The following is a 14,583-nucleotide window of genomic DNA, read 5'->3' as shown; positions in this document are numbered from 1 at the left end:
ATGTGATTATCTAAGTAGGATACTTTGGAACCTGGTGTGAAATCCACATGATCACATTCCATCCAACAGTATGTAGCAGGAGTATGGAAAGAACGAGAGAAAAAGTTCATCATATTCTGATAAGCATCGAATACATATGGAACCTTGAATCATCAAAAGGTCTGTTTGTCTCACCTATGCCCCCACTAATGTAAAGGAAACATGCCATCATTACGGTTTTACCAATATCAAATTGAACACAAAAATCATTAATTAAATACAAATATATTGAAGAGACATGAAAAAGAATTTATAATTATAGTAATTTTTCAAGATATTATTATAAAAATCTCAAATTTAAACAATGATATCACCATATTTTTTATGATGATTTAATATTAAAATAATATAAAAATGTCATCACTGCAATTTTACCATCACCACAATATAAAGTACAATAATAGGCAGACAAATGTAAATGTTGTTAAGAAAGTGGTAAAGTTATTTTGTTATCATTGTACTTTAAAAAAATTTGCTATAGTAATTGGTGAAACAAACTGGCTCGAAGAGAAAGATCATTAAAATTCAAATAAACTTGGTGAAAATGATTTGTTCGTTCTAACAGAGTTAATATGGCTTATTTAAGTTATTAACTCCCAACTGTTCTCTAGATGTTAACTTTTAAAATGTAAAAGACATTTAAATTAACTCAAACTCTCTTAGATGACTTGAAAAGGATCTTAAAATAAGATTGATTTCTTCAAACTTAAAATAGCTAAATAGTAAAATTGCATTTTACTAATAGTAATAAAATTTAAATTCAAATGAAACTCCTAACCTAAAAACGACATTTTTGGAGCCAGCTAACTTTGTCCATTAAAGTATTTGAGGGTACAATATATTTTTAATAATATCTTATATGAACGATTTCAATAACTAATCACAAATTATGTTCATAGCAAGTCATAATGTTATTCTTTGGTAACTTTTGCCCTATCTCAACCTTAATAGCTCAATTTCTTTCGATCCTGACCCTCTGTACATCAAATGGTCCATAGTGATCAGGTGACCCAATTGAGCCCACGAAGGAATTTGAATGGTTTTAAGTTAATAGAATCTCTTCCTTTAGTCATCACCCTAAAAATCGTCAAGCTCTACATGTGTCCATAGCCTTTGAAGGAATCCAATACACTTACTCGGAGAGGTTATATGACCTAAACTTAGAAAACGCGGATAGCAATAATTACAAGGCGATGTATGCACCGCAATATTCATTTTAATTCCTTGAAGATATCACACCAACGCACTGGTAATAATCATAAAAAAATCTTGAAAATAATTGCGCCACAATGCACCTGGCTGGACTACCACACCACCTCTCTTTCATTTTCTATAATTAACATATTCGGTCACGAGAAGGTTCCATTGTGCGCGATTTTGTTGGCTAACTAGTTCCACCGAGTCAACTCAAACCGAGTTACAAAGATTAGGGCTCAAATAACTCACTATGCTCTTCTCACTCAAGATTATCTTCCTAACAAAATAAAAGAAAGCTAGTGAGCTTCCTATATGTGTGTGTGTGTATACATACATACATACATATACATATATACATATATATACATATATACATATACTTGCATGCATACATACATACATACATACATACATACATATATGTATGTATGTATATATGTATGTGTGTGTATGTATGTATGTGTGTGTATGTATGTATGTATGTATATATGTATGTATGTATGTATATATATGTATGTATGTGTGTGTGTGTGTGTCTATACACACACACACATGTATACATATATACATATGTCATATGTGTGTGTGTAGTTTTTTTCGCTTTTCAAATTAATTACCAACTTCAGTATGTGTAAATGTGTAAAATAAAAATATTAGTGGTCCAACAAGCTACTCAAAGAAAAGGCAAAAAAAAAAAAAAGTTTTATAATACAGCTCCTAGAATGGCACACATTGAATCACCATGGTTTTGTGGGTAGATGCATGGATAGTGGGGCCACATGGTAGCCACTCTTCATCACACAAATCTTAAGCGTCCAATCAGTGGGTCTAACCTTAAATTGTTTATGGGTCTCAAGATTCACTTGGATTAGATAAATGATCTCAAAATCAGTTCATGAGTTGGAAAATAGAAATGGGACAGAAATGATCATTGGATCAGCTTATTATTTTTTAGATTCAGCCCTTGAATAATGGGTTAGAGTGGATGGACGTTCAAAATCAGTTGATTAAGACCGTCCATGTGTTTATGTCGCTTTCTACATCATATTGGAGGATTACCTAACCCCATCCTCTCACTCTCTAAAACAATATAAAACAAGTCATCTACTCCGTTGAAACCAAGATGGGTAGTTTGGTCATTTACCAAATCTCATTGACTAAGCACTCATCTGCTTTTGTAAAACGAGTGAAAGTTTCTTCATTGCCTCAAAAGAAGATATTGATTTACTTGCAATTTTCCACAGGCTATTCAAAGTTCCGAACATATAATAACATATGTATTTCTAAAATGACAAAATTACCCCTGTGACCATCTGCACCGTCAGTCATCCATCTGATTCGTTGATGGCCGAGATTCAATGTGGCCCAGCTGTGGTAGGCCCAACTTGATCCACCCACTTGAAAAAAAAAAAAGAAAAAAAAAGAAAAAAGAGAAGAAGCTTATTTACCTTTCACTGCATTGATGCGCACGTAACGTAGGTGAATTGAAGGGTACTAAGGTAATTTTCGTTTTTTACCTAGTCAGCCGAACTTGGTCCGAGTTTCGAGCACGTAAAACTCGGAGGAAAATAACAGTAATCACCAACGGCCGAAAAAGAAGAAAAATTACATTTTTTAACAAAAATAAAATAAAATAAGAGTTTGCCCTTTTAAAGCTATTATTTACTCCTTACCAACACATATAAGATCTGAACCGATCATCAGGTAGGTCCTACTTTGAATTGAGGGTAGCCAAAAATTGAAGAGGATCGGAAAATCGCAACCCCTTGATCTGAGAACCTGTGTAAATAAAAACGAACGGTCAATTGCAGGTAGGATTGTGTTTCTTTTTTAATCATGAATATTAGAAATGGGGCCATGATTTAGAAATTATGTGTAATCTAGAGGATTAATATGGCGAGCCCATCTAGATGAACCATGAAATTAAAAGATCCTGGCCACTAATATATGGTTCTTTTCAGTTGAATGGATCATTTTGTTTCTTTTCTTAACCGTCTATATGTGGGGCAAGAATTAAATAATTAGTACCACCTCACTAAAGAAAATCTTCTAGGAATCAACCATCCCCCACATTGGGCCCAGCAGATCAACGGTGCTGATCATAAAATCAGGACCCCAGCTGTATAGACCGAGCGCGCGAATACATGTGCTGGTAGCGCATGTTCTGCTAATGGTATTCGCTCGAGTGATTCGCCTAGCACGTGCAAAAGAGCCAAACGTGTCTTGGATTGTACGGAAGGCAATCGTAAATTTTTGTAGATACAATACTTCTAAAATTTAGGAAATACATCATCAGGTGGGCCACAAACGTAAATTATTCTGAACCATTGGTAAATTCCTTGAATCGTTATTATTTTTTTATATAATTCTGGCCCATCTAAAAATGGGACGGTCCTGATTTTTGGATGTGTCATCTACATTGTCTGGATTTCCTAACAAGCGGCTCTGATCTTATATAACTGTGACCTATTTCCACGCGCGAGAAACCGTTTGCAATAACCATTCCTGTATCTCTTCCTTGCCCCCTCTCTCTCAGAAATTATAAAGGCCCGATGGATTGTCACGCACTGATGCGCCAGTCCATGCAAGTGGGGCCCACCATTAGGTAACCTAATCATCGAAACATATATATAATGAATTCCAATGTTGATGGGAGACACATAAAAAGAAACCACTCATTCATAAGATTCTAACCGTTAGATCACTGGTCCTCAAATAGACGGTCAAGAAAAAATCAAACAATGGTCGAGAAAAAAGGTTAAATATTTGATGGATATCATTTTGAATTTAGAAAATTTGAGGTAGTTCGACCATCCACAATGGGGCCCATAAATTCAACGGTATGGATCACTTAAAATGGGCCCCACTTGTACACCGTACGCTTACTAATTCATCAGCACCCTATAACTTATCTTTCCATCTTTTGAGCGCAACTTTAAAAATATTCCCAGGGATGTCCCAAAGTAGCCCATCGTTTTTTTTTTTTTTTCTTTTTTCTTTTCCTCTTTAAAACCCCGTATCCTTTTCATTTCTTTCTGCTTTCCATCTCTTTCTCTTTCTCTCTCTTCCAATGACAGCTCCAAACATGGCGACGGTTACAGCCTCCTTGGAGAGATCTCTCCAGAAATGCTCCCTCAGCGACCCCACATCTCCTCCCACACAAAACCATCATCATTCAATGGACGGCTCTGATGCTTCTGATGCCGATGCTGCTGCTTTCACCACCTTAGAACTCAATTCAGACATCTCTCTTCCATACCGATGGGAGCAATTCCTCGATTTAAAGGTTACCCAAAATGCCCATTCCCCTCAAATAAATGCAACTCCTTTCCTTTGCTGGAACCCCTTTGTCAAGATAGCCTTTTTGTTCTTTTGTATTGCATTCATTAGTCTCTCTCTCTCTCTCTCTCTCTCTCTCTCTCTCTGATAAAAGCAGAAAAACAGAGAAGAGGGAAAAGGGATATAAGCTTTTCGGATGTCTCTTCTTCTACTTCTTCCTTTTTTCTTTTTTTTTTCTTTTTTTCTTTTTTTTTTTTTTTTTTTTTTTGTGGGTTTTCAATCTTTGAGATTTTTACTTGGTTGGGTCTTTTTTATTCAGGATTTTTGTTGGGTTTATTGAATGATTTCATTATATTTCCAACACATAAAAAAAGGCCAAAATGGTCTTTTTGCTATTTTCAATTGCATATATTTCTGTCAGAAGCATTTTTAAAAGAAAAAGCTTTTCAGATTTTCTTCTTTCTTTTCCTTTTTCTGGGTCCTTTTAATTCAAGATTCTTGCTGCATATATTCAGAAGCAAAGGGAAGAAAAGCTTTGATTTTTCTGGCTTTCGAATCTTTGATATTTTTATCTTCTTGGGTCTTTGATCTTCATCTTATTCGTCGACTTTTTTATTGTCTTTTCTTATTTTTCTAAGTCATTTTTATTGATCTTTTGACGCTTGTTGCGTTTTTTCTGTTTTTGATGGACTTGTTTTTACAGACGGGGGAGATTTACTACATAGATTGGGGGAACGGTACGAAATTGACGGAAGATCCCAGGAAAGCAAGAAGATTTGAAGGAGATTTTTATTCTGAAGAAGACAGTTCGGATGAAAGTGACAAGAGCTCTTCTTCTTCGCGAGACGATTATCATCGCTATGAAGATGAAGATGAAGATGAAGACAACCATGTACTTGTTGTTGCAGGTTGCAAGAGCTGTCTGATGTATTTCATGCTGCCGAAAACAGCAGAAGAATGCCCCAAATGCAATGGCATACTCCTGCATTTCGATCGGTCCGAAAACGGATATCTATGAGATTTTTTCTTACTTTTGTCAGTTGTTTGATCTTATTTTTGGATTTTTGAGTGTGGCTTGAAGTGAAGCGAATTGGGTTTTCTTGTTTTTGTTTTTTGTTTTTTTTTTTTTTCTTTCTTTCTGGCGCCATTGGAGCTGCAGAGAGAGCTAGGGGCAAAATGGTCAATGAGAACGGACTGAATACAATATAAAAAGAAGAAAATTGCTAATGATTGCGACGCGTGGTCTTCCTTCTGTACTCCCATGGAATACTTCCTGATTTTCCAAAAGTGGGGCCCACCTTTCTGCCGCCCAAGATGTCCATCAGGTGGGCCATGAAGTTGGTGGACCACATTCTGCTATGAAACTGTTTGTGCTTTGTCAGTATCTAAAAATAAACGGTCAAGAAAATATTCAGCGGTCCAGATTCAATAGAGAAAAGGGCAAAATATCAGATACGTAGGATCTTCTTATCTTGGAGATTCATGGGTCCTCGTCCATCTGTAGTGAGAAAAGTAAGTTGAACGATCCAGATCACCCAGTAATGGGCCTCACTTTTTATATAGCCCTCTTTCTCAACTTCTAGTATTATATTCCAAATACTATTATTTTTTTCTGTTGCCATTGTCATGCGCATGTTAGTTTTCTCTCGTTGTTGTTATTCTTGTGAATATATTCGCCTCGTTCTGCGTTTGATTCTGAAGAAAACTAAAACATGCTTCTTCGCACAGTCTACGTGCGTTTTCATTTCTGACAACTGGGGCCCACAGATCAATAATCCAGACCGTTATTCTACTGGGCCTGATGTTGGTGGACCATGTTCCCGAAAATTTCCTTGAGTTTGGACGTTGAATGTTGTGTTTCTGTTTTCAACCGTCTATATGTAGGACATAATTAGTAAGGTTAGGATAATGGTACTGACGTGGTTCTTGAGTCGAAGTACATCCACCGTAGTTTAAATAGACCGATGGTTGGATTAGCTAACCATGGGTCCCACTTGTCAGGATTTCAACTCGCGTGTACTCTGCAAGGACGTCGGTGGCAATCCGTGTACGTCAGTGCAGAGAGATGATACAGTGCTCTCAGTTTTCCTACGTGCATGGGGGCATTTGGACGGTCCTATCGGTCGATCCGGACCGACCATTTGGCATAAGCCCACATTTCATGGTTGTCGTACAAAAATCACATGGAAGGTCGAGATCTCTTATATGTTTATAAGAGTTTCCAGCCGAAAAATATGTTAAAGAAAATACTAACGGTTGGATGCCATAAAAAAGAAGTACAGTGTATGAATGGATAGGATGGTATCCTGAGAAATGTGTGCTGGACTTTTTGGACGGTTCGGATGGATTGGTTAGACTGTTCCAAGTGTTCCCGTGCAACTACGAGCACTATAACTTACAATGCTTTAAGGGCCGTCAGCCTACGGTAGTTCCACGATGCGCGTGATCCCATTTACGTGGGCTCCATATCCTGTGATCTGGAAGATTGATCTGATGGACCCCACCTGAATGGTGCATGCTATAAAAAATAAATAAATAAATAAAAAGCAGATTGGAAGATCCTAACCATCCAGTTTTTTTATGTACTATGAATATTGGTCTTGCTACGGTTTTCGTACACGATTATATTCATAACGGACGTCTGTAGGCTTTAGCCAACCCAAGCAGATGGAGCTGATGGTTCAGTGATCCAGACCGTTGATCTTATCACTGTTGACGGTGAAAAACCATCTCAATTTGAAGATCCTAACCTTCTGATTAGTGGCATACAAATAGAGGTTAGAACAGCTTATGGAAAAGCAAACGAGAATTGGACCACATTAGGTCGGTTCGGCCTAGACCGGACCAAAACGGTTTTACAGTCCGGCCTATCCATACTCGATCAAGCCACTTTGGACAGTTATCTTATGGAACATTTTCTAGTAGATGGCCCACTTATCAGGAGGGCCGAACGAGTCCATTGAATATGGACTGTTGGTCTGTTCATCCGTTGTATCTCCTTTGTAGATGGACAATGCCTCCAAGAATCTAACCCATGGACAATCTCTACCTTTGGAGTTGTGGCCCATGGATAAATGATTGAGATTACAACAACCATCAACATTCAACTTAAAAAATTCAAAATTGATGGCCAAGATCTTCCACCTGTCCGTGGTGGGATGCAACAGGTCAATGGTCCAGATCACTGTTCTACAAGCCCACTTTTCATTATTTAAAACCACCTCCTGTTTTTTCATAAACTCAGGGAAATTGTTTGATGCTCTGGCTGACCACGACACTTCATGCACAGGCACTTAGACATTGTATACGCGGAATTCACTGACTAAATTGTGGAGCTCACTTTGGCTAAGTTATTAAAAAAATAATAATAATAAGAAAAAAATAAAAAAATTATAACCTCTAAATCGTGTACACCTGCTTGTTAAAATAGGATCATTGGATAATTTTCATTTTCAACCGTCCAATAAATGTCTACTAATCTGATAGTCTGATAATAAAATAAGCCTAATATTTGGTTCACAGTACATCTAAACTGGTTCACATGATTTGGACAGTTTAATTTGAATTTTATTTATGCCACGTAATTTAGAATTTTTTTTTTTTTTTTTTTTTTTCCTGCGGTGTGTTTGGCTGCATCAGATATCATGAAATTTTGATCCAATTAGACCGAGATATCATGACATTTCGTGATATTTGGTGCAACCAATCACAACCCTCTATACAATGTGTACACCACATCCGATCCATGCATCAGGTGGGACCCATCAAATACCTGATCAGGTCAACAACTCAAAATTTCAGGGTCTTCAATTTTCAGGTAGAGATGGCATATGTGGTCTACCTTATGGTTAAATCCACGTGTTTTTGGCCAAATAGTCGGTACGGTGGTCCACCTAGACATGTGCCAGTTTGGCACATGTGAATGCGTGTAGAATCTAGCCGTTCCGCTCGCCAACCTCGCGTGATGGGATGTATATGCATTGAGACGAATAGTTTTACCGAACTTCTAGGCATATGGTATGAGTAACTCGTTTATGTAAGGACAGGAATCCTCTACAACACCTATCTTATCTTTGAAATCCACTCCGTCCATCAGGTGTGTTCCTCGTTTTAGGCCATGGATCCAAAAAAATTATGCAGACCCACAACTCAGGGGGCCACAAAACCTGGAACAATCTATGGGGATGACTCACTAACTGTCGTTTTGTTTGTGGGGCCACTATGATGTGCATCTTTCATCGAACCCGTTCATCAGGTGTGGGTCATCAGGATGAAGGGAAGATAAATGAAACTCAGCTGGATTCAAAACTCATGCGGGCCACAACGCGTGGACTTAGAGGTTTTGGCCCTTGCATTGTTTCTATTAGTCTGGCCCATCTGAGTTTTTTTAATTGGGCTGATCTTTTGAATGTACGGTCCTGACGGTGCGTCCAACATTAATAGTTTCCTCATGCGCCTCCATATACACAAGGGCCCCCGATTAGATAATCTAGACGGTTGAATTGATGGGACCAGCCACTGGTGACCGATACCACATGAAGTATATATCTTCCGGATTGCTAAATTCTGATGGAATTTTTGTGATTCATTTGTGGACCACTGATCGAGGGTTATGATTATTTCAGCATGGGAGAAACTTAGGGCATCCCCAACTATAATTGAGCCCATTTAGATAATTATTCAGGGATAACAAAAGCATGGGCCACACTTGCACAAAGCAAAGGAATGGAACACCATTAATTCATGTTGTGGTCCATCAGGAGCATGCGGACTCTCTTTTAATAGTCAATCATCAAAATTAGTTATCAAGTGCTCAAAAATATAAGGACTCTAGGCTAGAACTAGGGCAAAATGCTAAGCCATTTTTCAATTAAATTTTCGCATATGATAATAGTAGAAACCCATTATTACACTTGCCAAGGTCAAAGAATTTCTCCCTTTGATTACACCATCTTTGTCAAACATGGCCAATGTGGGCCTGCTCATATGATTACTAGTGGTTGGACCTCACACAGTGCAGTTGGCACAAGTCTAGCTAAAAACCTAAAAGCTTGACTTGATGTTCACCCGAGTTAAATTGACTAGAAGAACTTTTTCTTTTTTTTCTTTTTAATTTTTAATTTTTTAATTCGTTTTTACACACCCACCACAAGAGCACTCGAACTGATAATCTCAATGTCGAAATGTAGCCTACCTACCATGAGCTATGGAACTAGACCCAAGCAACTCAAAGACTCTATCCACCTAGACTCCAAATTATGAATTGTATATTGTGTAATTAACAGATGATCTATGCATCAATAATATAAGTTCAATACTTAATTTTTAAAGATGTATCTAATTGGGAAGACATTCCTAATACTGTGTCGTAGTCGAGGGATGCAAGGTCTTCCATGCATCACACTTTTAGAAAAATTTTCAATGGGACTAGAGTTTTTTCTTATGTGTTTACGATGGGACCAAAACATATATTTATAGGAGAGAGGATTAGAAAAGCTTATCCATTATATTTCTCTCATTTAGGGTTTCCACATCATAGGTTTTCATATCCGGCTTAATAACTATCTATAGGGACCACGGTTCAAGTGTCTCATCCCAAACTTATTTGCAATTATCGCAACTGTAGTGAGGACTACTGAATCGCTCAATTTGAACAATCCAACGGTCAAATATAAGCTGATAATCATGTATGGCCCACCTAATAGAATTTTGCACCAAAAACTCAATAAATAAATAAATAATTTTTTGAGTAGTAAAAGAATATTTTAAAATATTACACACTATGAGTATGAAAATTAGAAACAAAAAAACAAAGTGATGTGTACCTTATTAGTTGAAGCAGTACACAACCGTGGACGAGAAATTGCAGGTCAGAACTAAGTCACCATAGAAAAACAAATAGCCTTTTAAAACAATGCACAAAGGTGTCGTCCTCTTCCGAAAATTTTCTATCCCAATGCATAAAGGTGGCGTCCTCTTCTGAAAATTTTCTATCTCCTTTAATGGGCTTGGAGGTCTCACCCATCAAAAGGCACTAAGACTCGAAGTGGGGTCTTATCACCACACGGCTGTGCCGTCCAGCTGGAGACATTTTCATACTACTTTCTCTATTACTGCCTTCCAAGACCTTGTAAGAGTCAAATAAACCCTATATACATTTGATTTTACAGATTAAAAGAAACAAAATAATTAAAAATAAAAAAAGTAAAGAAGAGAGAAAAATATAGTCTCCCATCTTTTCATTTTATTTTTTATTTTTTATTTTGTTGATCATAGCTGACTTCACCTAAAGGTGTCATTTATGTCGTCATATTTTTGAAGTAAAGTTCATCCTTCCTTTCCATAGTGGTTGGACTACTTTGTCTATAGTTTTAGGTTATAACAGCATTTTAGCTGTATGTTTATCTATTCAAATATATTCATTCTTATTCTTACCAATGTTGTTCCATAGAGTAGTTGTGGACACAAACGTCATCACCGTCGAACCTAAACCTAGCTTTACGTCCAAGCTACAATCTAAAAACCATTGTCCAAGTCAATGTGTGAATTGTTAGGATTGAGGCAGAAAGATAGAAAAATAATCACCTAACCTAACCAAAGCTTAAACCTAGCCCAAAGCATGAAACCTGGCCTCAATCACATTGTATGGACCCAACCGTACGTATAAACCATCCCAAATGTGTTTCAAATCAGAAGTAGCGGATCTTTCAGTGAGGTTGAAAAATCCATTAAATTGATTCTTTAAACAATGGTACGATTGTAGTCGTTGGCGTCTGTGGCTCAGAATTCATTCTCATATTATGGCCCACTTAAATATTGATTCGAGCTGATTTTAAGTCTTTTAAGTCAATGAGCCGCACATAGCTGATTTGGATCTTGCTATGTGTGTCCGTATTATATTATTGTTTGTTCCACCTTTACACCTAACCCTAACTTTTCTCCCCACCTCCATGTAGCCAATTCACATTATTGTATCTCTGCTATATAACATGATGAACAAATAAGACTATTTTGCCCATGCACTTAGTTTTAGTAGAGTAATAGCATTTAAGATCTAATAGGACATTAAATGAGATTTTTAATATAATTAATTAGGGGTAATCGTTAAATTTTAAATTTATGTATGACTATAAACAAAGGTCTTAATTTTAGTCTGCATCAATAGTAGGGTGGGATTTTACCCGATCTACTACTCCTTTTCACGGGAGTGCTATCATTAGAACCGAACAAACCGTATTGGGACAATGTGCAAGGTTATGTGAGGCCCATCATACAGTTGTGTGACACCCACTCTATACATATGTTATGTTATATAATTTTAGAATATCAATACAATAGCAAAACAAATCTAAAGCTTGATTAGGTTACAATGTATTTTTGTTTTTTTTTTTAAAAAAAAATTTTAAAGCACCAAATGGGTCATCCATCATTGCAAACCTTCTCTTTCTTTCTACATTTTGTGCTTGTAGCCCTACCCCTACCCCTACCCTCCCCTCCATTTTTGTTTTTGTTTATTTTCCTTCTCCTCTGCTTCTCTCCATGTGCGTTGGCACATTACAGCCAAATTTCCTAGAGTAAAGCCTGTCCCATCATACTGACATCAAGAAGAATTTTGCATGTTTTAAAAATAAAATCCATGAGACAATTCTATCCATCCTTCTTTTACAGTTCATCCTGTTGCATGTCAGGATGGTCACAAATCAGATGGTTAGGATTGTGTAATAGGTGTGGCTTTTGAGATATAAACATCTATTTTAAGACCTGCATATGAGTGGACCTGATTTGCACATCACACTGCCATGTTGTTGTGTAGAGATAGATCATGTTACGATTTGTACCTGCTAACCAGCTAGGGGTGGCAAGGGCCCAGCCCAAGCCTGACCCTAGTTCCCTAAACCCTGGCTCTAACCCCAAATGGGCTAAAAAGGCCTTGACCCTACAAGGCAGCCATGTAAAGAAAACAGAAATGTGATCAAAGGTTTGAAATAGTATATATATATAACGTTCTGATGATAAAAAATCATGATCTTAAATCTAAAACTAGCGCGTTCTTATACAATAGATCAAAGCCTTACCATGTATGAAAATGGCATGCTGCAAATGAACCCCATGCACCTCAAAAGATAACCTCTGGAAAGGTCTAAAAACTTTACTTTGAGGAGGCTCTTTTATAAAAATGTCAAAATTCTCCTCACTACTCGATATGGGATGGACAAAACCTTACCAAAATTTTGAAACCTTTAGAAACACAACAATCTCATGCAAAGTGATATGCTTGCAGGTGAGATTTTTCTTCTGCCCATGCCATCAAAACTATGGGTACTACATTAGATTGTGTATAATAAGAAATAAATAAATAAAGAGTTCAAATCATCTGCTTGCCATAAGTAGGAATTTCATACTTCTTTCAACGTGATTGGGCCACATCATCATTAATTGCATTAAATATAATAGTGTTGACAACATCAGTGATGACGTGAACCAATCACATTGCCATGAATAGAAAATCCCTATTTGTAACAAGCAAAGGATCCGGATTCATAAATAAAACTTATTAGATGATCCTTGCCATCTAATTATTGTATGTTAGAAATGTGATGTTGTAGACTATGGATAATTCAAGCTAGATTTGTTGTATTTAATCATATGAGAACTTTTTAAAAAGTTCCTTATGCAATATATTTATTTATTTACTTTCTAAGATAATTATTTTATTTTAAAATTTTATATTTATTAAAAATACAAGATGGTGGAATACTCACCTTTTTCACCTTATAACAGTACATTTGACCTCCACTAATCCATAGCTAGGACGTTCAGCAAGGTTTGTTTCCAGCCGCATCTTTAATGAGGCCCACTAATTAGATGTGATGATTGATACATGGACGCATGCACAAGCAAGGTTCCACGCTACCTTAGAGTATCTTAAAAAAGTGTTGAGAAGAGTATTCTGACTCATCTGTAGCTGTCTGTTAGTGGCGTATAACCCTTGTTACATGGTGCCCATGTGATCCAAAGATCTGTAAGACCCACCATCATGTCGATGTGATATCCATTCCATCTTCCCGTATTACATGAAACCCATGTAACCCAAAGATCCGTGAGCCTACACTAAACCCTTCATCGCGACTCCTTATATTCACAATATATTCCAAGAATCATATGACAAATACTATCATAGCTAGGGATGTACCACAAGGGGCAATGTACAACCACACGCCTAAAATATATATATTATCATGGTTTGGCCCACCTAATTTTTGGAATTACCTGAGTTTTGGTGTGTCCCTTCATCCCTTTGGGGCTAACCTGATGAATGGGTTGGATTGCATATATACAACATGGTAGAGCCCATATTATATCTTGAGTTTCCTACGGCGAGCATCACCCTCCTTTTTTTTTCCCCTTTGGTGTGGCCTGCCTGAGTTATGTATCATGCCCGACAAGGCTTAAAACCAGGGCCTGCATCTAATAGACGGTTGGATGACTCTCACGTATAATGATGGGCCCCACACAGCTCGAACTACCTTGCGAGAAATATGACGTGCACGCGGGAATGTTAGGTCGGACAAGTGCGTCAGATGTGTGTAACCGTCCATCACCCTCGTACATATGTGGCCTACATCATGACCAGATTGACGTATTTTGTGCCAGGACATCCATACACAGTGAGCGGATTGGATCTCACACATGGGTAGCCTTGAGTACAGTCAGTAGGTATCAACATCTCGAAACGCATTTGCTTTATCCAGGTGAAGGTAGACTTTTGGATTGTGGCCCATTGTAATAAGGCCCACGAGATGAATGGTTCAGATATATAATATGAAATTATCATGGACTGTTGAGAATTGCTGTTATAGACGTCCAAGGTCAACTATTGGATGGTCAAGATGTAGGACTTTTGATCGTGGAATGGCCAACCTACTGGACAGGATGCAACTACGTGGACACCATCATGGGTGGGGTACCAAGCAAGACAGGCCAAACATGAAGTAGATCCATAGTTCAAGTGGATCACATCACAGGAATTAGTGAGAACAACGACACCCATTTCAAAACCTGTATAGG

The 14,583-nt window shown here is 37.4% G+C and overlaps 1 protein-coding gene across 1 annotated transcript; it reads left to right on the top strand.

Annotated features, from left to right (window-relative positions):
* The first annotated feature begins 4,255 nt into the window (after positions 1–4,255).
* LOC131246664 (protein CURLY FLAG LEAF 1-like) lies at positions 4,256–5,622 on the top strand. Its single transcript, XM_058247015.1, has 2 exons — positions 4,256–4,522; positions 5,219–5,622. Exons 1-2 carry the CDS (start codon positions 4,307–4,309, stop codon positions 5,531–5,533), a joined length of 531 nt encoding a protein of 176 aa, XP_058102998.1. The 5' UTR covers positions 4,256–4,306; the 3' UTR covers positions 5,534–5,622.
* Positions 5,623–14,583: the final 8,961 nt, after the last annotated feature.

This window comes from Magnolia sinica, chromosome 5 (genome assembly GCF_029962835.1).
Source record: "Magnolia sinica isolate HGM2019 chromosome 5, MsV1, whole genome shotgun sequence".
Classification (NCBI taxonomy): Eukaryota; Viridiplantae; Streptophyta; class Magnoliopsida; order Magnoliales; family Magnoliaceae; genus Magnolia; species Magnolia sinica.
This window is presented reverse-complemented; position numbering and strand designations above follow the sequence as displayed.